Here is a 26,643-nt window from a genome sequence, read left to right on the forward strand (position 1 = left end):
ATAATCCAATAATAGTGAGCGTTTATAGAATGATTTACAGATAGGTAAGATGTAAGTAGCTAAAAGTAATGGCCCATAAAAGTAAAAGAGCACAACAATGCAAAGCCAAATGGCCGACAGAAGATGTCATTGAAGCGGAAAATGCTGCCAAAGTTCCTCAGCTGAAGGACGTGACAGCAATTAAAAAGCACTTTCACGTGGATGAAGACTTGAAGTCGAAGTCGAAGTCAATTTGTGTTGGAATGGATCTTCTCTGTTTATACATAGACATGTGGATGGAGCCGAATTTCCAGCTGCAGTGACGTAGCATTCTCTTTTTACTGAATGACGACTTCATTTCCAAATTTTATGACATCAGAAATTTTATGGAAATTCCTTTTATTTACATGAGTGTAAATTTGGAAAATTTACTAAGAAAAGATACAAGTGTAATTTCACATAATCATTTTTTACTCTTCTTCCATCATCCCCTGCTTTGCAAACAACATACTTCAATGGATTTTTATTCAGTGCACTGGCAGGATAAAAATTTCCTTATATAAGTAGGTTTTATAGAATGTATTTTTAGCAAGTAGGTTTATTCCATGAACGGATTTTTTCATTTTGAGACTGCTTGTGTAAAAGACTTTTACACTGACAGTGCATGTAACATGAATCTCATTTCGACGGACTTTTATTCTGTAAAAGACGGAATTAAGTTTTTTTTTTGCACAAGCAGTTTTAGATAATGATACATAATCAATTTATATTTTTTTCACATAACTATATTCAGTAAATCGATTTACTTTTGATTTGAAGTCATATATAACCATTGAATTGGCCATGGATTGTTCTCGATTGGACTTTAATCACTATTTGAAACCAATGAGTTTCTGCCAACCACAATCTTGCAAAAATTCACGTGGCATGTCTTTTGGCAACCACAAAGGGAGAATACAATGTCTTGCCGCATTACTAGAATGTGTTTAGTCTTTGTTATCCTTTCGGAAAATTTACTAAACAAAGATACAAACTTAATTTCACATAATTATCCTTGGTGAGGCTCAACCTCGCCATCTCTGGGCGAGGATCACTCGCCGGCCAATGGCAAGGTCAACCTCACCAGCCCGGCGGGGGCAAGCTTTTCCCCCTCGCCATTGGCCGGCGGGGGCAAGGTTTGCCAGAGGCCGGCAATCGGCTAGAGGAAGAAGGGAAGAAAATAATAGAAAGAGAATGACAAGAAAAAATTCGAAATAAATATTAAAATATTATTAAAAATCGTTTACTTTAGCGCCAATTATATCACATAGGACGGATGGTATCCATACCAGCGATTTCCGACCAAAATTGGCTAAATGTACTGAATTGGCACAAATGCAAAAGGTTTGAGACTCAATTGGCAAAAAAAGAATATTTAGAACTGAATTAACACAATTACAATGGGTTTAAGACTTTTTTGATAATTCTCCCCATGACTTTCTATTGATTCTCGATCAACCATTATCTTGTGTCCATCCCAATTCCCACAACTTGACATTATTTCCACCGAATTTGATGCAAAATGGTACGCTCTTAGTGATGAAATACAAAAAATGTGAATACACAATATTGATATTATTGTTTAGGTCGGGTTGATTCCTAATTTTCTATGCAATGTATGATTCGGCGGAATAGTCAAAATTTAGGCGTCAACACACGTCACACTTTTAACGATAAAATTGGAGGAAAAATTAACGGGCCCAGATTTGTATTGAGAGTAAAAGTTGGTGATTTTTTATGAGACAAAAAAAAGTTTAGGTCAACCTAAATTTTGTACTTTCTAAGGGAATTAGGCTGATAATGTTAATCCATATAAGTGAAGTATTTTGGTGGTTAAGTAGATGCAATCTGTTTCACCAGTTGTTTTTACTTTTCATTTTTCACCAAAGCACGGTAAATGTCAATGGGATTTATTTCATGTCAAGGAAGATGATTTGAAACGGTGATTAGGCATTTCTCGTCATATTTTGTCATGGATGTTCGTGCACATTTCGTACACGACTTTGATCGTGCAATTGAGCAATCACTTCTTTATTTTCAAAAATGCTGTAGAATGGCATATGCTTTTGTGGAACTTATCTCGTTTTCCTTCTTGTTTTATGCTTCTGGCATTTGCTAGAGTCGGGAGATGCACTTGACATGCTAGCAAGTACCTATTCAAGTGATGTGCAAAATGTAGCTCAAAACATTTTCTTGATTATATGCATTTTTATGAATATTTTTCTAACATTTACTTTTGATTAGTTGGCAACATTATGTTCTATCTCAATGTTTCACTTTTACGATCCTAATTTTCATGCCCTCTCTCTCTCTCTCTCTCAATACAATTCTCCATACTTTCATATAGGGAGGGAGGGAGGGAGGGAAGCTTTCAGAATCTTCCCTCATTTCTTCACTTTCACCAACCAAATTTTCATTCATCTCTCTCTCTAGTCTCTGATACAATTCTCATGTCATTTTGTAGAAAGAGAAAGGGCTTAAGCTTTCAAAATGTTCTCTCACAAATTTTTTTATTGGAAATTTTCGCTCATATTTTAATAAGCCTTATTAACATTTCTGTGCCTTTCGGCTTTTGAAACGCATGGGAGGAAGCGAAATGAGTGATGCCCACCCATTGCACCAACCCAAGACGAGAAATAAGTAAAGCAGGGCCCTTTACAACCTATGTCCTAGCCATGGAACTTGGAACTTTGCCTCTCTTTAAAGTTCAAATTCTCACCTCTTGCTTTATATCCATTCATCAGTAGCCATTCTATTTGAACAACAAAAAATCCAACCATATCATATACAAACACCCAAGTAGACCCCCATAAACAAAAATGAAAATGTCTGCGGTTGACTAAGTTCTTGCTCATTCCCGAATCTCTTGCTCTCTTGGTTAAATTTCGTTCTGTTCATCCTCTCCGTAGCACCTTTTGCTCGCATAACCCTCCTCAGAATACCCCAACTTCGCTCGGCCACATGTTCCTCTTAATATTGTCCATGTCGCTCGTTCTCCTCTTTGCGGGCTTCTATTCCCAGCTCACTCGCTTCTGCTTCACAACCCACGTCTGAATCTTCCTCGCTTTGCTGTCCGGCCAGGTGCTTGGAGTCCTGGTGCTGTTCAGCAAGGAAACGTCAAGCCTTTCGCTGCTGAGATCACAGAGAAACCCGAAAGCAGCTAAAGTCCTGGTGAGGCTGGAGTGCGGGGTTTTGATGGCTGTGTTGCTGATGGAGTTGGTGGGGTTGGTGCTGATGTGCACCTCGCATGGTTGCTGGGTGACGTAGCACGAAGGGTTGGGCGCAGAGAGGGAAGCGGCAGCGAAGAAGCAGAGCATGACGGGGTCAATGGCCATCTTGTGTAGTATGGAGAATTTGTGTGGATCGTTGCTCTATTTGAATGGATGAACACCTATTGAATATTGATGGCCATGTTGTCAATTCTTTGAAAAATTGGGTTCACCTTAATCCGACAATGAGCAATGAAGTATACAAAAAACACATTGAGAGAAGGTGCGCACTTGACAGCATACATTAAACTTTAGTTTAAGTGTGGCTGATGTCACACTTTAAAAGTCTTAAAACATAAGTAAACGCCATAATATTCACATTTCACACACAGTAACAAGTGCAAACAAAGATCATCACAAATGTCCTTGTCCACTAATAGGCTAGGATTATTCCCAAAGCTTCAGGGGACGGTAGAGGCGAGGCCAATAGGTGGATCCGATCATTTCAAAATACAAGGGAAGCTGTAGGATTGCGGATAATACGACAGGGATGGCAGCAAACAAAGTAATTGGAATGTAAATCCCTATCAATCGTTTTCTTAGTACGATGGTAAGAGCAGAGCCGAATGCCACCATCATAAAGGCCAAGGAGAGGAAGAGAAAAGTGAGGCCTAGTATCATTTTTCTCGGTAGTGACATGAGGAAATCTTCTGCAGCATAGCGTGAAGTTAGGATAGCCAAGAACATCAAGGTGGCTGTGACAGAGGAGAAGAGAGCAAGAGCGTCTGCAACCGCGAATACCATGAATGAGTCCTCTTCCAGAAAGTTCTTGTTCGACTCCCCTATGTTTTCTTTGCCGCCTGCTGGTACAGTAAAAACTGCAGTAAAAGCTACTGTAATGATGAGAGTCGAGACGAGGCTGCAAGATGATGATGTATCCTTCATCCATTGCCCTGCCTCTTGGAGCAATTGTTTGCGTTTTTCGACAAAATCATCCCAATATGGCTTTTGATCTTCTGGCAATCTCAGACCTTTTAAAGAAGGATTGATCGTATCTTGCAGCACCTTCTGAAAAATTAAAGATGCCTATCAATATAAATATAATAAAAAAGCACAAAAGGGTGACAAACAAATAAGGTGAACCAACCTTAAATTTCGAGCTTTTAGAAGAGGGATCACTTGTATCTTCCAGTACCTTCAGAAAAATAAAGGACGCCTATCAATGTAAATGTAAACTAAAAAGCACAATTGAGTGGCAAACAAATAAGATGACCGACCTTGAACCACTGTAGTTCCCTCTGCATAACAAAAGGTGCTCCAGAAACATCTGTCGGTAGACATCTTGGTAGTCATTCCGCTACTGCCTTCATCAGGATGTCTTTCCTCATCGTATCATCGGTCAAAAATGGAATTGTGCTGGCTGAGTTCACTAGTCTAAACAACTCCACATGCCGTCCGTTCACAACTTCTTCTATCAGTTTTTTTGTGAAATTTTCATTCCACGTCAACTCTGGAAAATGCTCGAAACATAACTTGACAATTTCAGAGATTCCACGAGATGCAGCCTCAAGGACAATGTCAGGAAGAAGCTCAAGTATTTTGGGAGTTTCCATATCATTCTTCATCTCAGTAAGAACTAGATTTGCAAACTCAAGCGAGCATTTGTGCCTCAATTCAATCCTATTGATCAAAAGTGCTGCACCTACGTATAAGCAATTTTCCAAACGATGAAGCAAAATTTATATGGCTTGGAAATCAAAATGCACGTGTCAGAGAACAAATGAATCTGTCGATGGACACCCAATGTCATGAGAAATTAACAGTTCTTTTTTTTTTGTTGAAAAATTGGTAGATTCAAGACCGGATCAATATATCTGATTTCAATTGATTATTTTTACAGATTCCCCTGATAGGTATATAACGTTTAGACTTAGAATTGAATCTTATGGAATTGTGTTGCAATATATAAATTGAGAGCCAGTCTATATTACTACATACGATTGGGATATACTGAAAATATCAATTAACATTTTAAATTTAGGGATCTCTACCCATGGATGAAATAAGGTGTTTCTTCTATAAATACCAAAGCAGTTTTGTGTACCTGGTTTTGTGGCAAGATTCCAGAGTGATATCTTGAACCACTTAGGTGCTGGTCCACAAAGAGGAGACAAGCATCATGTCAGCATATTAGGAATTGATGATGAACAAAAAGATATATTTGACAATAACCAAATTTAATAGTGCTTAACTATGCTAGACAACTTGGATCGATCAACCCTTATGATCTGAGATCCAATTCTACAATTCTTAACAATTCTACTTGGCAATTTGACATTGAGCAAGATTTCTCGACCAACTTCACAAATGTTACATTAGATATTAATTTGTGACATACATCATGCTTTAGATATTAATTTGTGTGCATAGATGTAGTCCATGTCCCTTAACTTTTTCATCAATGGATCCCTGAATGATATGCTTTTTGCCGTGTTACTCCATCCATTAAACAGATTATCAGAAATACCTCGAGGCATCTTCGTTTCTTCGGATTTGTCAATATCGACCAGGTATAAAAGGATACCTACAACTGGGAATAGATAGAGTGATTAGAGACTATCTTCGTGGATAGAGTTGCTCGCTCGTGCGCATCTGACAAAAAAAAAGCGCAAGAAGTACCTACATTTGTTAATAGATTTTTTCCAAAAATTGAGTCTAGCTCCACTACGGAAGTTAGACTCCATCTTCGCCAAGTATCCCAAAATGCTATTGTTTTTGTCATGTAACACTGAGCCTTGGAATCGCTGAGCTAAATACAAAGCTATGTCTTTTGGGACACAACAACAAAAAGTTAATCCAAGTAAACAGTGAAGGAAAAGAGATGAGTGAGTGTAATTTCTTACCCGAATGGCCGGCCACAATAAGGTTGGACATGGTATCATAATTTGGGGCGGATTCTGTAAGTTTGGCCAGATACCAAATAACGTCCTTTTGCTTAGGAGCATATCTAGTAGCAGTCGTCAGTGCATCGGGTACACTTTCAGATTTAGCATCAACTCTGTTTACTAATGCCTTTACCACTTTTATTCTTCCTCTCATGGCAGCATTCGGGAGGGACCTACTGAAATCGAACTTTTTTTTATCTGGAGGAAAGCTCTTGATCAGGTTCTTGACCAATTGATCTTGTGAGGCCATAATCGCAGCATCGAGCACAATAAATGATTTATCTTGTACTTTCATAACTTCGGCCATCATTGCTTCGGGATCTTTCTTGAGGATGTCCTCTATAGTTTTCCAATCACCTTTCTGTGCGGCTACAAACAATTTTTGATATTTTTTATTGACCACTGGCATCGGCATAACTGCAAGAATTGCACATCAAAACTGCTCAGGCTTTCGCACTTTCTGTGACAATTGCACCTGCTCAAAGTTCTTGATGAAACGCAGATGCAAGCGAAAGGGCTTCTGTTTACTCAACATACCTTTTTCCTATGAGCACGTTTATTTACTCTTTGAATGTGAAAAGTTTTTTGTTTTGGGCTTTCTCGATTATAATTCCAAATATTGTTCATAATTCAAAATTAAGAAAACATTATATTTGAATTGAAATGTAAGCATTTGTATGCTGCGACATTTAAAATGTTCAGATTAAAAAAGTTAAAAAATTATAAGAAAAGATTGACGGAAAAAAAAAAGTTCAAAGGGACAAACCTTTAGGTGGTCTGCCACTATCTTGAGAAGCTTTTGATTGATTCGTGATCTTCAGGCACACTTCAAACCAAGTTGGTCTGACCCCATCTCGAGAAGCTTCATCAATCGTCGGGCCTTCTGAACTTACTTCTATGGGAGCCTCTTTGTTACCAAAAAGAAAAATGAACATAAATTATTTTTTCAAAATGTTTTGGAGTGAAAAAAGTCAAAATGCATGAAAAACCAAGATTTATGAAAAACAAAAGTTAAAAGTTCGAAATGACAAACCTTTAGTTTTTGATTGATTCGTGATCCCCTGGTAGTCTTCAAATGAAGTTGGTTTGCGACCGTCTTGGAAAGCTTTCTCAATTGCCATGCCTTCGGGGCTCACGTCTATGCGGACCTCTTTGTTACCAAAAAGAGAAAGGACTTAGAAAAATTAATTGCACTTTGTATGCTTTAGATCATCTAAACATGATTAGTATGAGGCTCATTCATTGCATGGAATTTTCGGTGTTAAACTTAGATGGTAAAATTCTAAACAAAAAAAAAACTTTAAATTTAATGGAATAATTATAAACTACTTCTATACACAATTTTATCTATCTCCACAATTTCACGTAATAATTATAACAGAATTGTACATAAATAAAATTAAATGAACTAACTTAATGCTATACATTTCATCAACTAATACGATTTATGTAAGTTACAATTCATATAGGATATAAATTTATAACATTTATTGCTACTATCATACCAATGCATTGCATGGATTTTTTATTAAATAAAGTGCATTGATTAAACTTTATTAGTTGACTTAACGGTTGGGAAAAAGAATTGATCTGATTTTTCTTACAAAATCTATATTATTTGTTTCTTTTCTTTTGTGGCAAGAACATGCCACCATCCATGTATCTAGAGGAATGTGTTCGTTAGTGAATTTTCTCTTTTAATATTATCTTTACACTTTGTGATAATAGTGACAACCATTTCTATTTTGGAGATACTAAGTGAATTGACTAGTTCGAGGATCATGTCTTCATAGGTTTAGTTTCGTGTAGTTTCTTAATGAGAAGAAATTGACTATTCAAAACCCATTGGTTTTGCCCTCAGCTCTTGATGAAATTGCATTGTGGACAATCAGTTGCAAATTCAATCTGAATTTTACGTAAAGATAGGAAATAATTAGTCCCTAAGAGGTGATTGTTTGGGCAAAACTCTCTGATAGGAGGAAATTTTCTAGTAATTAATTTTAATAAACCGATCATTAAGGGAATAAAATTGCCAAATTAGTCCTAAACCTATTGTAGATATACCAATTCAGTTCTAAACCTTTCAGTTATTTCAATTTAGTCTTAAATCTTCGTGCGAATTTTCAATATAGTCCTTCCGATCTTTTTTTGCCAGAAATTGTTGATATGGCGATTCAGTCATTTTCGGCTGTCCTAGTACGCTGCCACATCATCGATCTTGGGTGAAAATTGACCGAAATGACTATGTCGAAATTTCGCGCCAAAGTTTAGGACTGAATTGAAAAAATCGAAAAGTTCAGGATTGAACTTTATCTCAGATTCCGTGCAAATTATCTTAAGTTCGACTTGTTAAGCAATGAAATAAAGAAATGTGGTAACTTACAATAAATTATTTAGGGAAAATTTCATTTTGGTACCCAAAGTGGGGGCCTTTTCTCAATTTAGTACCCAAAGTGGACATAGTTTCAAATTGGTACCCAAAGTACCCATTTAGTCTCAATTTGGTACTTGAGTTCGCCGGCCGGCAAGAAATTCATTGTTCCGGTAGCCGGAACAGTATTTTTTTTACTTTTTTATTTTTTTTTATTTTTTCCTTTTTATGTTTTTTTTCTTTTCCTTTTCCTTTTCTTTTTTTTTTTCCTTCTTCCCTCTGCCGGCTATAGTCGTGGCCGGCGGAGGTCGCCGGCGTCGGGCGAGGGCCACCCTCGCCTGGGGGGGGGCGAGGGCTGACCCTCGCCTGGGCTAGCGAGGGTCGCCCTCGCCTGCGTTGGGCGAGGGCCACCCTCACCAGATCTGGCGAGGGCGAGGGTTGCCCTCGCCGGATCTGGCGAGGACGGCCCTCGTCGGCATCGGGCGAGGGCGGCCCTCGCCGGCGTCGGGCGAGGGCGGCCCTCGCTTGGGCTGGCGAGGGCCGACCCTAGCGAGAGTCGAGGATGCAGGCGAAGAAGCGAGAGCAGTAGGCAAGAGAAGAGAGGGAGTAGGAGAGGCAGACGAAGTGGGAAGCCACGAACTAGTCCTGCTCGAGCCCCATGACGATGATCTGGGCATGCAGCTGGTGGATGTCACGCCCCGAACCCCTACGAGCTCGCGACATCCCCTGCTCCGGTCGAATAGTTGCGACGTCCCAGGAACGTCGCCGACCCAACCCAAACATCAGAGCCACATGCGGAAGAGAATATAAAAACCCCGGACAGAAAGATGACGACGATGGGGTAGAACACCATAAGAATCAAACAGCAACATCTTCATACAGCACCAAATATACAAACATTATATTACAGACATAAATACAGACGAACATCCTCCGCCACCACTTTAACAAAAGTTCAGGGGTTTGGTTATCTTAACTTCACTATCGGATAACCCAAGTTAAACAACCCCTAAAATACCTTAGGGAAAGCCTACTAGTCGCCTCCTTTCCATTCCGCTCCTGATTCTTCAGGCTTGAGTCTCCGGAAACTCACCTGCAGTTCCACTGGGCACCAAGAGCGACTCTTCGCACTTCAAAAAGAGGAGGCGGTTCCCTGGGTTTACGGCTGGGGTATGAAATTGTGGATTATACAACTATGAGACGAATCTCAATAAGTGTACAACCCCAAACCCCACATAGGCACTCACGTACCGCCAGACGAAAACATGCAGAACACACATAATCAACCAAACTAACAACCACACACGACCCTACCTGGAATCCATCATGCACGTTAGACAATAACACAGCCAATACACCACAGCGATGAATCAGAGTCACGCACGTGCCTCGATTATAAAGCAAAACCTACTTGGACACGTCCCATACCGTGCCTAGCAGTATTTTATCCCATAATCGAGCACCATAGCAATCGATACAAACACATTCTCACACTGACCCACACCACGCATCACTTTCTCTAATCTCGCACCTCAATCCAATTCCCGCTCATTCTTAACTCTTCCACCACTACCGCGCCCGCGTAAAACGCATCAAGCCAACGGTCTTCTGACCTCGTCAGGCATCGTCACCCCGTCGGGCCGGGCATCGTCACCTCGTCAGGGATGGCATCGTCCCGCGTAAACGAACACGCCTCAGGACGGAATCCTACCTCTCCCTTTCCTTAATTACCGTGCCCGCGTAAAACACATCAGGCCAACGGTCTTCTGACCTCGTCATGCATCGTCACCCCGTCGGGCCGGGCATCGTCACCTCGTCAAGGACGGCATCGTCCGGCGTAAACGTACACGCCTCAGGACGGATCCCCTTTTCCAACCAATCCTACCTTTCCGTACCTTCGTTCCACTAATACCACATCTATCACACGGTCACACACGGCCTCCCTTACACACGGCCACACATACGCACGGCCAAACATACACATCTCACACACATGCCACAATTTTGCATTCTCGTCACACGAACACGCACCACTTAACCACACGCTCTTGGCACGCGAATTCAATGAATATTCACACGACCACGCCACTACACCTCACGGCCATACACACACGGCACCCCACCTCATCACATTCAGCCCATGCACAAACCAGAACCAGCCAACCACAGCAAACAATGCAATTAATCCAATAAACCCAATCAAGCCAACACAATTCCAATCAATCACCCATTTAATTCTCGATCAATCCTCAACATCATAGCCCTAACTCAGCATTCCTAAACCTCGAATTTCATCGCCCAATCAGTCCACAACCACTAAACAACCAGCCCCTAGCTCAGTCCCCAAAAATAGCCATAAAACAACCACAATTTTACCTAAATCGAGTCCTAAACGAGCCTAGAAATACCCGAGGTCCTAAGTGGCGATTGGGGAAGTCACTTACCTAAGAGAAACAGGGCAGCTCGGCTGGACAGGGGCGGGGACAGCCGGAACAGCGGCGGCGGCGGCGGCGTCGCCGGCAGCTTAGCGGGCGAGCGGCTGCTCCACGGCGGGCGGGTGGCTGGCGGGCGGTTCACGGCCGGTTGGGGGCGGCGTCCTGGTCATACAGGACAGGGGAGGGCAGCCAGAGGTGGCTCGGCATGTAACACCCCGGGTCTACACTGTGTAATATTGTCTGCTTTAGGCCCACTGACCCTCACGGCTTTAAAACACGTTGTCTTGGGTAGAGGCGCTCTCTGGCCCTTCCTCCCCCAAGCCCAATATTGTCCTCTTTGGGGCGCTCTCTAGCCCTTCCCCTCAAAACTTTGTTCTCATCATGCGCAGCGGAAGCAAGCCCATGTGAAACGCGTTAGACAGGATAGGCCACCCAGGCCTTATAAGCAACCCCAGGACTCCCCCCTAAGCGATGCGGGACAGAGAGATGCCCCCCTTGCCATCCTAGAAGCCTGCCAGGAGCCGCTCCTTGTCCAGGTCTTTGAACCCCGGCGACCACTCCCCGCCCTCGTCGGACCGGGTCGTTACAGTTAGTCACGGCCAACAGCAGTGAGTATTGATCAATACGCCGTTTCGCTTCAGTCGACCAAATTTGAGCTCAATCTGAGATCGTTGACTTCGAGCCCGTCGGTCCGTCTAGTCGCATAACGGGTCTGCCGGTCCCTTAGGTGCATCATTCTCCCCTGCTAGAGAAAAATTCGTCCTCGAATCTGCTTCGTCTTCATTGTCGTCAATCTCTTCAGGATCTTCTTCCTCTTCAGCGTAGTAAGGTGACAAATCTGCTACATTAAAAGTTCCGGATACATTATACTTACCCGGCAAATCGATCTTGTAAGCATTGTCACTAATTCGCTCCAAAACTTTGAAGGGTCCATCAACTCTAGGTTGAAGCTTGCCAAATCTACCCGCTGGAAATCGTTATTTCCTAAGGTGAATCCAAACTAGATCACCTTCCTTGAAGATGACTCTTTTTCTGCGTATATCCACGCGCTGCTTATACTTCATGTTCTGCCTGTTAATCTGATTATGGACCTGGGAATGCAGCTCTTTGATATGCTTTGCATGTTCTTCAGCTTCCGAACTAAATTGCTTGAGAACTAGTATCGGTGTGAGATCCAATGGAGTAATTGGATTACGCCCATAAGCCACCTCGAAAGGAGTCTTGCCTGTAGTTCAATTCTCAGATCTGTTATATGCAAATTCTGCCTGAGGCAATGCCAAGTCCCACTGTCGCGGATTATCTCTAATCAAACTCCGCAGCAAATTCCCTAAGCTTCGATTGACAACTTCTGTCTGACCATCAGTCTAAGGGTGATGAGAGGAACTAAACTTCAAACTTGTGCCCATGTACCTCCAAAGAGTGTGCCAGAAGTGACTCACAAACTTTACATCACGATCTGAGGTTATGGACTTAGGAATTCCATGCAGCTTAACAATCTCCTGCAGAAACAATCGAGCAACCTGTGAAGCATCATAGGACTTGCTACACGGGACAAAGTGAGCCATCTTTGAGAACCTATCGACAACCACCATTATTGAATCCTTACTCCGCTGCGTTCTTGGCAAACCTAAGACAAAGTCAAGACTGACATCCTCCCACGGTGCAACTAGAACAGGTAGAGGCATATACAGTCCAACATTAGTACTCTTGGTCTTTGCCACATGACATACCCTGCACCTCTCTACAAAACACGTCACGTCATGCTCCATCCGAGTCCAATAAAGATGTTCACTCAACAAGGCCTTCGTCTTATCCACGCCAAAGTGCCCAACTAAACCACCTGCATGTCCCTCAATAATAATAGATTTCCTCAAAGAACATTGAGGAACGCACAATCTGTTACCTTTAAATAGGTAACCCTCCAAGATCTGAAATTGCTGAAAAGGCTCTGTTTTGCTCTTCCTCCAGATATCCCCAAAATGAGGATCATCAACATATAAATCTTTAAAAGTATCAAAGCCTAGAACTTTGACCTGCATTGTAGATAGCAAAGAGTATTTTCTGCTCAATGCATCTGCCACACTATTTAGCACTCCCGCTTTATGCTTGATGGAAAAACTGAAAACTTGAAGGAACTCCACCCACTTCGCATGCCTTGCGTTCAATTTGTGCTGCCATTAATGTATATCAAGGCTTCATGATCAGAAAATAAGATAAACTCTTTCGAAATAAGATAGTATCTCCAATGCTCCAAACTCCTCACAATAGCATAAAATTCTTTATCATAAGTTGAATACTTCATTTTCGCCTCATTCAACTTCTCACTAAAGAATGCTACAGGTTTACATTTTTGACTCAGGACACCCCCAATACCAACACCTGAAGCATAACAATGCATCTCAAAAATCTCATTAAAGTCAGGAAGCACGAGAACGGGTGCTTCAATCACCTTCTTCTTTAATAATTGAAAGGCAGCTTTTGCCTCCTTAGTCCACACAAATTTACTTCCCTTCAGATAATCCGTTAGAGGTGCTATAATAGTACTGAAATCCCGAACAAATCTCCGATAAAAAGACGCAAGCCCATGAAAGTTACGTACCTCATAAGTATTTTTCGGAATCTCCCAATTTGTACTAGCCTCAATCTTAGTTGGGTCCATCTGAATTCCCTCCTTGGTTACTACATATCCCAAAAATGTCACACGATCAGTCAGGAATTGACACTTCTTGGTATTAGCATATAATTTCTGCTCCCTCAATGTCTCGAACACCCTTATCAAATGCTGCAAGTGTTGATCAGTCGATGCACTATTAACCAAAATATCATCAAAATATACGACGACAAACTGGCCAATAAAAGGACGAAACACCTGATTCATCAGTCTCATAAAGGTGCTCGGCGCGTTAGATAACCCGAAAGGCATTACCATCCACTCATACAAACCATCTCGAGTTTTAAAAGCGATCTTCCACTCATCTCCAGGACGCACCCTAATCTGATGATATCCACTCCTCAAGTCTATCTTCAAAAAGATAGTTGGTTCATACAACTGATCAATTAAATCATCAAATCTCGGGATAGGAAAGCGATATCTGATCGTGATCTTGTTGATAGCTCTGCTATCCACGCACATTCTCCACGACCCATCTTTCTTAGGAACCAACAAAGCTGGCACTATACAAGGGCTCATGCTCTCTCGAATTGCACCATTTTCTAATAGTTCCTGCACTTGCCTCTGCATCTCCCCATGCTCCTTAGGATTCATTATGTAAGCTGCCTTATTAGGAATAGCAGTTCCTGGAACGAGATCTATACAATGCTGAATGTCCTTCATGGGTGGCAATCCAGGTGGCAATTTCCCTGGTACGACATCAGCAAACTCCTCAAGTATAGGCAGAACTTGAGTTGAAATTTCTGGACTATCAAGATTCTGCTCCATGACTGCAACAGCAAAAAGCTCTAGGGCATTCACCGCCTCCTCCTGGAACTCTAAATTGGAAAGCAGATTATTTTTCCCTTCTTTTCTCAAATTTGAAGGACCCAGAGTAATAGTTCGACCATCCTTCTTGAAGGTGTACGTATTTTTGAATCCGTCATGCTGTGTTTTCCTGTCAAACTGCCAAGGTCTTCCTAACAAAATATGACAAGCATCCATTGGAACTACGTCACCCTACACTTTATCAGTATATTTCTTCCCAATCGAGAACTGCACTAAACACCTCTTGCTCACTTTTACCTCATTCCCCTTCCTAAGCCATGACAGCTTATATGGTTGAGGATGTTCGACAGTTTTCAACCCCAACTTTTCTACCATAATGGTAGATATCACATTCTCGCAACTTCCCCCGTCAATTATCATACTACACATATTTCCCCCACTAGTGCACTTAGTATGAAAGATATTATGCCTGAGCCACGATTCACCATCTACCTCAGCAATATTTAAAACCCGACGCACAACTAAAGACTCACCAGAATCGGCATAGACAATGTCCTCCTGATTTGGATTCGCATCTTATTGCTCTCCATCAGATTCATCATAAGTTGGGTCTTCATCAAAAGTGGGATTATCTACAAGTGTCACAAACTGTCGGTTCAGACAATCAGCAGCAAAATGCCGGAGTCCTTGACACTTGAAACATCGCTTGCCTGCAGCTCCTCCCCTGCTAGATCCAGCACTACACTGCTCTCCTTTTGTTGTAGATTTTAAACCAACGCCCTTAACTGTCGCTGGGGCTGAAGAACTCCCTACTTTCCCTCGGGACTCTTTATCTGACCATTTGGAACTGCTGCCTGACCACTTAGAACTGCTGCTAGACCACTTGGACTTACTGCTCTTTCTTTTAAACTGCCCCTCCACCTTTAGGGCTAGTCTGTACAAATCCTCATATATCCAATACTGCTATAATTGGACAACATCAGAGATCTCATATCGCAGCCTTGCCAGATATCGTGCAATCGTCTGTTTGTCTTCCTCCGCCACATCACAACGTATCCGCAAGAGATCAAATTCCTCTGTAAATTCCTCAACTATTTGATCACCTTGCTTGACGTTATGATACTCGATAAACGCCTCTTGTCTATAATGGATAGGCAAAAAAAAATTTTGCAACAACTTTTTCATCTTCTCCCAACGATCCACCTTCGGCTTCCCCCCTCTAGCGCGTTGCTTTTTCATGTGTTCCCACCAAATCGAAACATGTTTTCACAGCCTAATAGCCACTAACTTCATTTTTTGCCCCTCAGTTAGGTCTTTAAGATCAAAAATCCGTTCTACCGTATGTAACCAATCAATAAACTCATCAGGATGAGCCTTACCATTAAACTGAGGAATCTCGATCTTCATCCCGAAATTTTGAGAAGAGCGCTGATTTTCAGGTCGTACTCCTCGATTCCGCCCATGGTTCAGAACCCTGAAAGGGTTTACGTCCTCCTCGTCATCATCGGATGGATCCTCAGATTCTGCTTCTTCTTCGGATTGAGCGTCAAGCCCTGCCTCCGCAAGACGTCGCTCCAAATCCTGGATTCGCCTTCTCTGTTCCTGAATTTCTATATCTCGTAGGTCTCTCAGACGCGACTGTTCATCTGCATAAGGAACGACTCCACGCCCCCGGCTTCCACGAGCACGCTGTCTTCGACCACCTCGATTCTGTTCAGCCATTGATTCAGGTAACCTATGCTCTGATACCAATTGATGCCAAAGCGTGAAAGAAATTAGGCTAAACAGAAGAATCGAAACGATAACGAGGAACAAATTATTCTCTCAATCGATTAACAATAAAAAATATTCAAAGTCGCTCAAACGAAACCGTAAAACAAGCTTATATATCACCAAACCCTACTAGGATTACTAAACATCAAAACGTAAAATTACGAAACTGCCCTTTACTAAATTTACCCCAAAAAAATACTAAAATAATAGAAAAACTCATCTAAACGACCCTGAATCGCGAAAATTCATCGTTAGTCACGGCCAACAGCAGTGTGTATTGATCAGCACGCCGTTTTGCTTCAGCCGACCAAATTTGAGCTCAATCTGAGATCGTTGACTTCGAGCCCGTCGGTCTGTCTAGTCGCATAACAGGTACGCCGGTCCCTTAGGTGCATCATCTTCATTGAACCCTCTTTCTCTCTCTCTCTTTTTCTCTCTCTCTTCCTCTCTATTCGACCACCATCACCACCTCACCGCCACTGTCCACCACCGCTGTCCATCGCCGCCATGCCGCCTCACCGCTGCACCACCGTGACGCCGTCCGTGCTGTCCTCACGCCGACCGCACCTTTTCGCCATCACCATTCGTTCATTCATCCGTCATCGTCCTTAGTTCGACCGGTTTGGTAAGTAGTTCTTCTAATCCTTGGATAGAGTGTTATTCTACGCGTTTCGGACCTAGATTGAGTCTTATTTGAGCCTATTCTACCATGATATTGCTTGTGTCGTAGGTAGATTATCTATACCTTGAGTAGGACTTGATTCTACGTAGTTGCGTTAAGTTTCGAGTTTAGGTTCTGTGATTATTAGGGTTGATTATTGCTTGTTCTAAGAAGAGAAAGCTCGTATAGCAATCTTGTATGGTTTGCTCATGTTATGCTTGAGGTATATATGAGGATCGGGAATTACTATGTCGATCGCGTGCCTAGTTGATTGAAAGGAAGGATTAATCTTGCCACGTGATTGTTGGATTATGAGAAACCGATATTTTAAGTCATCTTGTGTGTGTTCATCTTTACAAGGAAGGTTTGTAAGTGAAGTATGAGCAATTTTGCATGTCGAATGATTGCGGTTGTTCACGTGTGATTACTTTCGTGTATTTTTATGTGTGCGGGATTTCAGATGTTCTAACCATGTGAGCACTAAACACTCTTGCATTGACTAAAGTGAAAGATAATAATTGGTTTGAGTGCTTGATGTGCTTTCGTGATCATATAAATGGTTCTGTACCTGTATGATTGCGGGGGATGATACCCAATGGAATTTCGGAAGCTGTTCGCAGAAGACGTTGCCATGCTCGATGGGGCGGGACGATGCCCAGTTACGTCAGAAGACCACCGACACGAGTGTCAGTCGTGGTCATGTGTGGTCGTAATAATCGGAACACGTGTGGATGAATTGTGCATGAATATGTGATATTAAGTGTTTTTTATTACTATGTATATTTGCTGCATGCCAATTAGAAGCGAGGCTTCACGTGTGAATTTTACGTGTCGACGAGAGGTAAGAATTCACGTGTGATTATTTGATTGTGTTTTTGGCATGCCGAGAGGATGAGATTATCTTTCATGTATATAGATAAGGCAAAGCAAAGGCTTTGCTATTGATCCGCCATCGACTTGTTAAGTCCTGTGTTTGACGTGTTTCCGAGGTGAGACATCCTCCTATACGAGGTTTAGAGGTCTTACTTACTGAGTTTACTCATGTGTTGTTGTTTAACCCTTTTCAGGTCCCTAGAAATGGATACTCAGATCGTGCATTTTGGTGTTCCCGTGGACCAAGACATGGGGGTCGTAGAGTTCGTAGCACCGGGGACCAACACCATGTACAATGAGTACGCGACGACCGTTTGGGTCGATAAGGAACTTAGCGACTTGGTTCCTCACCACTTCAAGGCATGATACGTATGGTTCGGAGGGGACCCATTCGGACATTTCTGAGGCTTTGACGAACCACCAGGTGCGCCGGGCGCGATCCCATGGGACCCTACGGTAATGGACGTCCCCGACGGTTCCGTCAATGACTCGAAGTCGGATCCGGACTACGACCCCGAATCTGAGCCATAGCATGGCCAAGTGTGGAGGAGGCCATTTTTTTTTGTGGAGATAGTCCTCGTAGATAAAGGAGCTAAGTTAACCCCAACCCCCTCCCTTTTTTTTTATGTAATCGGAAAGGGCCCGAGTAATGGGCGTGTAATTAGTCTAACTTCTGATGTGGGTCGATGATGCATATATATGAAGTGTGCTTTTGTGTATGTGTTTTCCATTTATCCCATTTGTGTTGTTGGTTGAGAGATATAGGATTCGCTTCCGCATGTGTTAATCAAAAGATAAAAAGAATGGGTCGGCGATGCCTCCTGGAACGTTGCAATTCAATGACCGATGAAGGGAAGTCGCGCACCCGAGCCTCGGGGAAATAGGACCGAGGCGTGACACCCAGCGTGTCGGAATTCTCTATATTTTTAGAAATGACGCGTCACGTGTCATGTCATGTCGTGTCACATGTCACGTGTCGATGCTACATAGTTGGGTAGCACGCGTGACATATGAAATCGGGATTTAAGCTTTAATCTTCATGTCATCCAAATCCAACTTATTTAGACGATTAAAACATTCTCAACGCTATTTGAACCCGCTTATTAGCACAAATTATTTTATAAATAGATCTCCGGTAGCAAGGGAGGGAAACATAATTTTGTATAGTAATTGTTCAAATACTTTGAGCTAAAACATCGAGTATGGCATTGGCCCACTACAACCAACTATAACTAAGACTTATACCCTCAAATCAAATTCGTTTGTCATATGATAACCATTCAATTATTATGCCTCACTTCTGAATGCCCAGTGGGACGAAAAATGCTAGGCCCATAAGTGGATTTAACCATTCGGAATAGCAGGGGAAGCTGTAGTCCTAAGAATAAAAACACGGTCAGAGAGGCCAACAAAGTTATGGGAATGAAAACCCATTCCAGTCTCTTGTCCAGCACAATTGTGAGAGTTGCAGCAAAGGCCACCAGCATGAAAGCCAAGGAGAGAATGAGAAAAGAAAGCCCCATTATGATCTTCTTAGGCAACGAGTGAAGAAAATCTTCCCACTCATAATGCGAAGTTAAGATGGCTAGGAATAACATGATGGCCATCACGGAGGAGAACAAACCTAACGCATCCGAAATTGCGAAAACCAGAAGAGAGTCCTCTCCTAACAACAATGGAACTCCAGTATTTCCGTTATTCCCTCCAGGCACAGTGAAAGCAGCAGCGAACAATACTGTGGCAATTAGAGTTGAGACGAGCATACATGAATTTGCTGTCTCCTTCACCCACTTCTCTCCATCCTTGAGCAACTGTTCGTGCTTCTCCATGAATAATTCCCAACATGTTTTCCCATTATTAATGGCGGTTCTCACGTCAGGCATAATACACATTTCCATAGCCTATGCATAAAAGTCGAAAATATGAGTTACAATAAGTGGATAAATTATTGAAAATTTAAAAAAAAAAACGCGGAAGGAACATCTCAAGGAGTTACAATATGAGTTACAATAAGTGGACAAATACAGAACATTATACAGTGGAACTAGCACAGCTATCGTGAAAACATAAGCAAAACTGATTTAAATGCTTTTTATCTCCAAAATTAATATTTGTGGATAATACATGAAATGATTTTCACAATAATCCCCAAATTGCATCGTGACAGAAACCTATGGAAAGAGTAGGTCGGATTGAGAAAGAGTTGTTTGGATTAGATTAAGTGGCAGATCATAGTTACATTCTAATTATGATGACTTTCAATCAGTTTTTAGTGCCCCAATTTCTCTAATCAGTCTCCCTTATTTTCTGCAAATTGTTCTGAGGATATAGCGTCGTTTCTCAACTTACTTAAATGATTTATGTTTAGCATGTGTCATTTATAAGTTCTATGTACCAACAAGGTGTTGGCTTATATGGTAATAGAATTTATTCTTGGCTTAATATTACGAAAAACCCCAAACTGGTACACTTGTGACAAATTTACCTTAAACTAATTTTTTGACCATCAAAAATACCAAATTGGTACACCTGTAACAAATTTACCTTCTATTAGTTTTCGTTAAATTTTACCGTCAAATTGCTGAATTAGATGATACGTGACAATTGACAGGTATACTAGTTTGGGGTTTTATCCTCCGTTTGTCACATGTGTTCTGGTTTGTGATTTTTGTGGTATTAGTCCAATTTAACAAAAATTAACGGATGATAAATTTGTCACAAATATATCAATTTGGGGTTTTTGTTGGTAAAAAAATTAGTTTGAGCTAAATTTGTCACGAGTGTACCAGTTTAGAGTTTTTTGTGATCGAAAAATTAGTTTGTGGTACATTTGTCAAATGTGTACCAGTTTGAGATTTTTCGTAGTATTTACCCTTTATTCTTCTCCTTATAGTATTGGATTCAAGTCTTGTTGAGAATATGTCAGAACTAAAATCCTAAATGCCCCAGACTGATGTAAGGTGGTGTGCCCTTAAAATCGATCGGGGAGATGGACCAACTAAGGTGTGTGAGACCTTACCAAAATATCACCTGACCACTGTAAAAGAAAGTAACTACATATGTTCTCAAAACTATCCAAATAAAGATCTAGCCATCATATTTTAAGAAATTTGGCGAGAAGATGTGATAATTATCATTAAGAGTGGTTATTGACTATATGAAAAGAAAGATACTAACCTTAAACCATTGGAGTTCTTTTTGCATTTTAAAAGCTGCTCCGGAGACTTTATTTACACCACCCAAATTAGGTTTGTACTTTGTGGCTGCGACCATAATCATCCATGATTCACTCGGTGTGGGCGCTGGAATGAATGACAACTCATTGGTTGAGCTTCCCTTCAGAAAGAGTCTCAGGATGCTTTCTTGGCGATACTCCACAGCAATTGTCCTCAACGTTTCACCATCAGCCCGAAGCTGCATAAGTTCCGGGAAAAACTCAATCCATAGCTTCACAAGTTCAGGGATTCCCCTGGATATAGCTCGAGCAAGCAGTTCCTCCTCTTCGAAAAATTTGGTAATTTCCGGAGTTGTCATATGAGAGATTGCAATGCAAACTTGTTTTGCCAACTCAACCGACGCCACATGTCTCAACTTCACCTCATGAATCCTCTTGATTGTAGGAACTACAAAATGTTAAATGAATGAAAAATGAAAATGAAAAACGAAGAGGCAGCAATTGAATTGGACTTAAAAAAAATCGCCAAGTTATTTACTAGACTCCAAATTGCATCTAACAACATTTTGCTAGTTGTCGTATTTTCCCACCAAACCCCTACCACATTGAGAGCTAACTCAACTCTATTCTAAAATAACTTTTTCATTGATAAAAATACGCAACGACCTCAGATGCAAAGTGTGGGTTTTCTGATGCAAAGTAATAAAATCATTTTTGGCATTTTCCCAAAAACGGTTTATATAATGTCTTGATAAAGAAAAATAATAGGATGTGAAAAAGCAGAACCGATGAGAGGGTAAGTGAAGAAAGTGATCTTTCTTGAAGTTGATTTGCAAGGGTAGAAAGAAGGGATAAAGGAAATGTCTAGATCTTCATTTGTTATGAAAAAGAAGGAAGTTCAGACGAGGCTTTATAATACAAATCGCGATTAAGACTCTGAAGATAATCGTGCTAATGACACGTCTCTAGCTAGAGTAAATCACAGTAATCTTTTGCATATATAGTTACTTCAAACAATATTATTCATATATGCATAGCAGCTCGTAATAAATCGTACGATCCTTTGTGTTGTTATTTGCGCTCAGGACAATTGCAAACATATTACTTTTTCCATTCTATCTGTCTTGAATAAAATCAAAACTTCCACATGCGGTCGCATACTGGCATGTCACGTATGAGCTTATTTGTTGCACCTAAATGATATAGTGCGTATAGCTAACTCAACTCTATTCTAAAATAACTTTTTCTTTTATAAAAATACGCAACGACCTGTTTCCTTCTTGTTCTTCGAAAAAAATAAAATAATTAAGGACAAGATGACAAGGTGAGTCTAACTTCGGGCAAAAGTTGTGAATAAGTTGTGAATAATTGCTTCCACTCCAATATTCTTCTATTCAAAGCCCTTCCAAACAATTCATTTTCATTTTTCCTATCTGATTTCTTCCCCATTTCCCATTCTGCATTCCTTTCTAAAGTTGCCAAATAAAAGTGTCGATATACTTTAAAGGATAAACCCGTGCCTTCATCTATTGCAACCTTATTTTATAGTCAATGATGCTAGGGGCTTGCCCCCGGTCCCACTCCCAATTCCTGCATCCTCTCAACATATTATACCGAGTTGTATTGAGATGAAGTAGCAGTCAAAGAAAATAATATTTAGGCTTAAGCACTTCACCCATAAAGGAGGAAACAAATACATTTGGGTTCATTGTTTTTATTTTTTCACAAAGATTTAGATGCTTTATAGAGATTGATGAAGCGAACATGATTTCACCAATCAAGATTGAAGGGGGAAGTCCTAGGTTTACGTAACTCTCATTCTATTAGCCATTAGCAAGATAAATTCCTAAGTTAACATCAAATCTCACCTCAATTTGCAATTTCAAGGATTTTGTTTCTTACATTTTTCAAAAAAGTTTTACACTCTTGCAATGGTGGATACATGATATCTTTGAAAATATGCAAATATTGACATAAAGAATCATATATATAAAAATTTTAATTAGATCCAATGTTGTGTAAAAGAATAAGTTATACATTCACTGTTGAATGGTTGACATGTGGAAAAATTTAGCTAGAAAATTGAACTCCAAACACACATGTTACTTATCCGGTGGTGACTGCATAAAGATTTTTATACAGAGGCAATGGACCTAATAAAAATCCCTTTCCAAATTAGGGCCAAATTATTAACTAGAACTTATATCTACTTATAAAAGAAGTAGAAAACAAACAAGAAATAGGCTTTTAGAGAGAGAGAGAGAGAGAGAGAGAGAGAGAGAGAGTATGTTCATAAAATGGAAGCGTACCTACAATTTTGGCAGCATTCCAAAGTGACCTTCTAAGACATTGAAGCGCTACGATTAGGTTGCAGCGAGACCCAGGTAAGTGGACCTGAAACCTTTGTGCATAGGTGGAATGAAGATACTTTACTGCATAGATGATAATCATTGGTGTCCTGACAATCTCAATGGTTGATATTCACAGAGATCAAAACAAACGACATTCACATTCACAGGGATAAATCAGTGTAGCTCTGCTTCGTTTTGCAGCTCCTGCCATACTAGTTCCGTTGTAATTCGTTCTTTTCATTGTCTATTAAATAAGTTATACAACACTCATGCACTTGGTTGAACGATGTTGGCTCCTACAGGCCGTCAAGTAGTTCAAATTTCAGGCCATTATCCAAGTAAAACTAGGTGAAGGGATCAGAATATATCCTATAAAGAAACAATAATTTTGGTTTCCTTGCTAGTAGAGAGGGAATCAATCTTAGATAATTGACTTAAGTTAAAAATCATGGAAGGTCCTAAATTAAATAATGCCCAACTGTAAAAAAGCATACCCACGCGGATCCTCTGAACTTTCATCGATTGGTTTGTAGTTCAAGTCCACCGAAGTACCTTCAGTTCAGATAAACAAAGAGCAGGTGATGAGCCGGGTATGATCTTCATGAAGGGATCCAGAAATGAAGGGATTCAAGTGCAGAAACTACGGACATGTATATATCAATGCTTCCAAGATAGTCAGCCTGGTTCCGCTTGGAAAGTGAGACTCGTTCCTTGCCAACATGCCCATTATGGATAAATCTCCATAGCTTCCGCCTTTCATGGTAAGAAAGTGAGGGTACCGCTGAACTAGATGAAGGATGATATCTATCCGAATTCACAAGCAAAGTTGAAGGAAAATAACCTAAGTCTAGAATGAAGGAAAAAAACAGATGGAATGGAGATAGAGTGGTGGTGATCTTGCCATAATGACCAGCGAAGGCGAGACCTATAATGGTCCGGATCGCATAGGGACTGCTGAAGGGATGACTTGGCCCATCGTCTGTTGTATATTTCGCCAGGAACCAGGCAATCTCCTTATGCATGCAAGCTTCCCGAGCAGATATGTCCAAAGGAAGACGTCCTTCATTATCTGGAAGTTGCGTCAACTTAGGATTACTTCTAACTAATGCCTTGACAAGCCTTATCCTTCCACACAGGACAGCAATGTGGAGGGCTGTGCGGCCATCACAATCAACCATTTCAAGCGCTTCCGGATATTGAAACAAGACCTCAATCAGGTTCTCAACAAATTGGTCTTGTGCATTCAACGCGGCTATATGAAGCACTGTCTCTGATCTGCTTGTTATTTTGGCCGTCTTTGAAGCAGGATCTATTTCCAAAAATCTTTTAGCAGATTCCCAATCACCCTTGAATGCAGCTCGCAACAATGGTCGGTAATAGCATCCGTCCACTTCCTCATTCGATATTTCTGCAATAGATGAAAACTTTTCAGGCCATTTTGTTAATACGTTTTCCTTGCAGACATTGAGAAGTGTCCCAGAAAAGAACAATTTCATGAAGATCCGTCCCTGATAGTAATTTCACTCTGAAATTACTCTTTTGAGGGATAACGCACCTGGAGCACCTCCGGATTCAGAAGGGGCTAATCCAACGCTTACACAAACATCTTCAATATATGTAGGAGAAAGAGTGAGCACAAAATCCTTCACATACTGATTATTTTTATCTTTTCTCTTTTTCCTAGCCAAGGTCAGGGTTATGTCTATTCGATGATAAAGCAAAGACAAAGAACCATGATAAAATAAAAGTTCCAGCATGTTTTAAGACGGCATCACTTTTATCTATTTTTTTCTCGGTTGGAACATGCAACATGTACCTGCAGGTTGTTCTGCTTGATCCGATTTTCTTGATCCATCACTTGACTGCGCCGCCATTGGGTTGCTCTCCTGGTTAGAGTTTTTCAACAACGATGTAAACGGAGAATGCAAAAATGGGTAAGATATTCAGCAATTAAAGAGTTTTAGTCTCCCTTGGGGGGAGTCCACTCCTTCCTTATATACAGGTACCTGCCTTAAACTGAAGGCGAGCCTCTACAATTACAACAAGCAAGCATATCTTTTTTTCCACTTTATAGCGGTTGGATTACTTGAGTGTAGAAAAGTTTATGTTTCGGAATATAAGCTAGACCCCTATACTAGTGGGCAAGTAACCCCGGGTTCTAGTGCCACAGATCATTAGGTTCACTCCCTAGTGATGAAATCATTACTTTACAATGACTCTGTCCCTCTTTCTTACTATAGAGTTCATTCCATCCTTTGACATCATGATCAAGTTGAGTCTTTACCAAGTTAAGTTGCTTCTTGTGCTTGGGAAAGCTACTCGGACAACTTAATTTGCAAGCCTTTAGTCATATAATTCATCAGCAAAATGAGCACCTCGCTTTTGTAAAGCCCAAAAGCAAAAGCAAAGAACTTCAATTTGATTCAAGGTAGAATCTTTCTAAAGAGCTAGCTTTCGTGTAAAATATAGCTATACGATGGAAATTCTCCAATTTCTTGTTTTCATCTCCAAAATTGTCAATGAAATATGTTTGGTAGAAATTTTGGTTGTTGTGTTTTCTAAACTTTGAACCTTAAAACTGAAAACAACCAAAAATTGACCTTATTTTGCACAGGACACCAAATATGTTTTTATAATTTTCATTCCCGTTGAAAACTTCTATTTTTTCACTCACCAAATATATTATCAAGAAAATGGAAGATGAAAACAAAAAATAGTTTTCATTAGAACATTTTTGTGAACCAAATGCACCCTAAATACCTTTGGGAAAATTGTCCCATCAGTTCTAGACTTATTGTATGGATGTTGTTGACACCTAAATTTTAACTAACTATTTAATAATCAGTGCATAGAATATTAGGGATTAATCTCTAAACCCTAAACAAAAATATTAAAATTTAGATTGCAGGGCATATAGTTTAGAATCATGTAGTTCGATTACATATTTGCATTGGATTGGCGGTGGATAGACTTAAATGGATGGCTTTGAACTTAATGAAATTGGACTAAGCCCATGTTCAAGAAAATTCTTGGCCCAGCCTATGGATGTTATAAGAGCTGAAATTTTCATTGGAAAATGTCAAGTTGGAATAATTGAATTATCGAATTATCGAATTATTAAATAATATACGTGGAAGATAATTCATATTATTTTATGAATATTCTGCTAGAGGAAATAATCATAAGATTGCCTAAGTTGAGTATCGTAATTAGGAAATAATATATCTTGACTCTTGTAAGATAACTCTGGCTAACTCTTATAAATAGATGTGTTAGGGATTCACAACGAAAGGAGGCCACACAATTGACATTCACGGCCATAGAGAGACGGCCGCCGTTGAGAGAGAAAAAGTGAGAAAAAGCTACAAGAAGGAGACCTCTCTTTCACGATCG

At 40.6% G+C, this 26,643-nt stretch overlaps 1 protein-coding gene and 2 pseudogenes across 1 annotated transcript; 1 reads left to right on the top strand and 2 right to left on the bottom strand.

Moving 5' to 3' along the window:
• The first annotated feature begins 2,857 nt into the window (after positions 1 to 2,857).
• Positions 2,858 to 3,405, top strand: LOC115688206 (uncharacterized; annotated as a pseudogene).
• A 122-nt stretch (positions 3,406 to 3,527) lies between these two features.
• Positions 3,528 to 7,318, bottom strand: LOC130138013 (ankyrin repeat-containing protein ITN1-like; annotated as a pseudogene).
• Positions 7,319 to 19,004: 11,686 nt separating this feature from the next.
• Positions 19,005 to 25,546, bottom strand: LOC115688193 (uncharacterized). Its single transcript, XM_056310730.1, has 6 exons — positions 24,152 to 25,546; positions 23,899 to 24,054; positions 23,749 to 23,802; positions 23,209 to 23,256; positions 20,902 to 21,347; positions 19,005 to 19,625 (listed from the first exon to the last, which is right to left on the bottom strand). The coding sequence occupies exons 1-6, from the start codon at positions 24,744 to 24,746 to the stop codon at positions 19,005 to 19,007; spliced, it is 1,920 nt and encodes a 639-aa protein (XP_056166705.1). The 5' UTR covers positions 24,747 to 25,546.
• Between the last annotated feature and the right edge of the window lie 1,097 nt (positions 25,547 to 26,643).

Source organism: Syzygium oleosum, unplaced genomic scaffold (genome assembly GCF_021117445.2).
Source record: "Syzygium oleosum isolate NSW1041296 unplaced genomic scaffold, Sole_v2.1 Sole_v2.04, whole genome shotgun sequence".
Classification (NCBI taxonomy): Eukaryota; Viridiplantae; Streptophyta; class Magnoliopsida; order Myrtales; family Myrtaceae; genus Syzygium; species Syzygium oleosum.

What these genes read in the sequence shown, in the direction of transcription:
- LOC115688193 (XM_056310730.1), bottom strand. Translation starts at nt 24,746, where the DNA reads ATGAAATTGTTCTTTTCTGGGACACTTCTCAATGTCTGCAAGGAAAAC. An exon ending in GGAAGCATTGATATATACAT is followed by an intron (nt 23,803 to 23,898) that starts GTCCGTAGTTTC and finishes TCTGAACTGAAG; the next exon opens with GTACTTCGGTGGACTTGAAC. An exon ending in TGAAAGTTCAGAGGATCCGC is followed by an intron (nt 23,257 to 23,748) that starts GTGGGTATGCTT and finishes ACCTAATCGTAG; the next exon opens with CGCTTCAATGTCTTAGAAGG.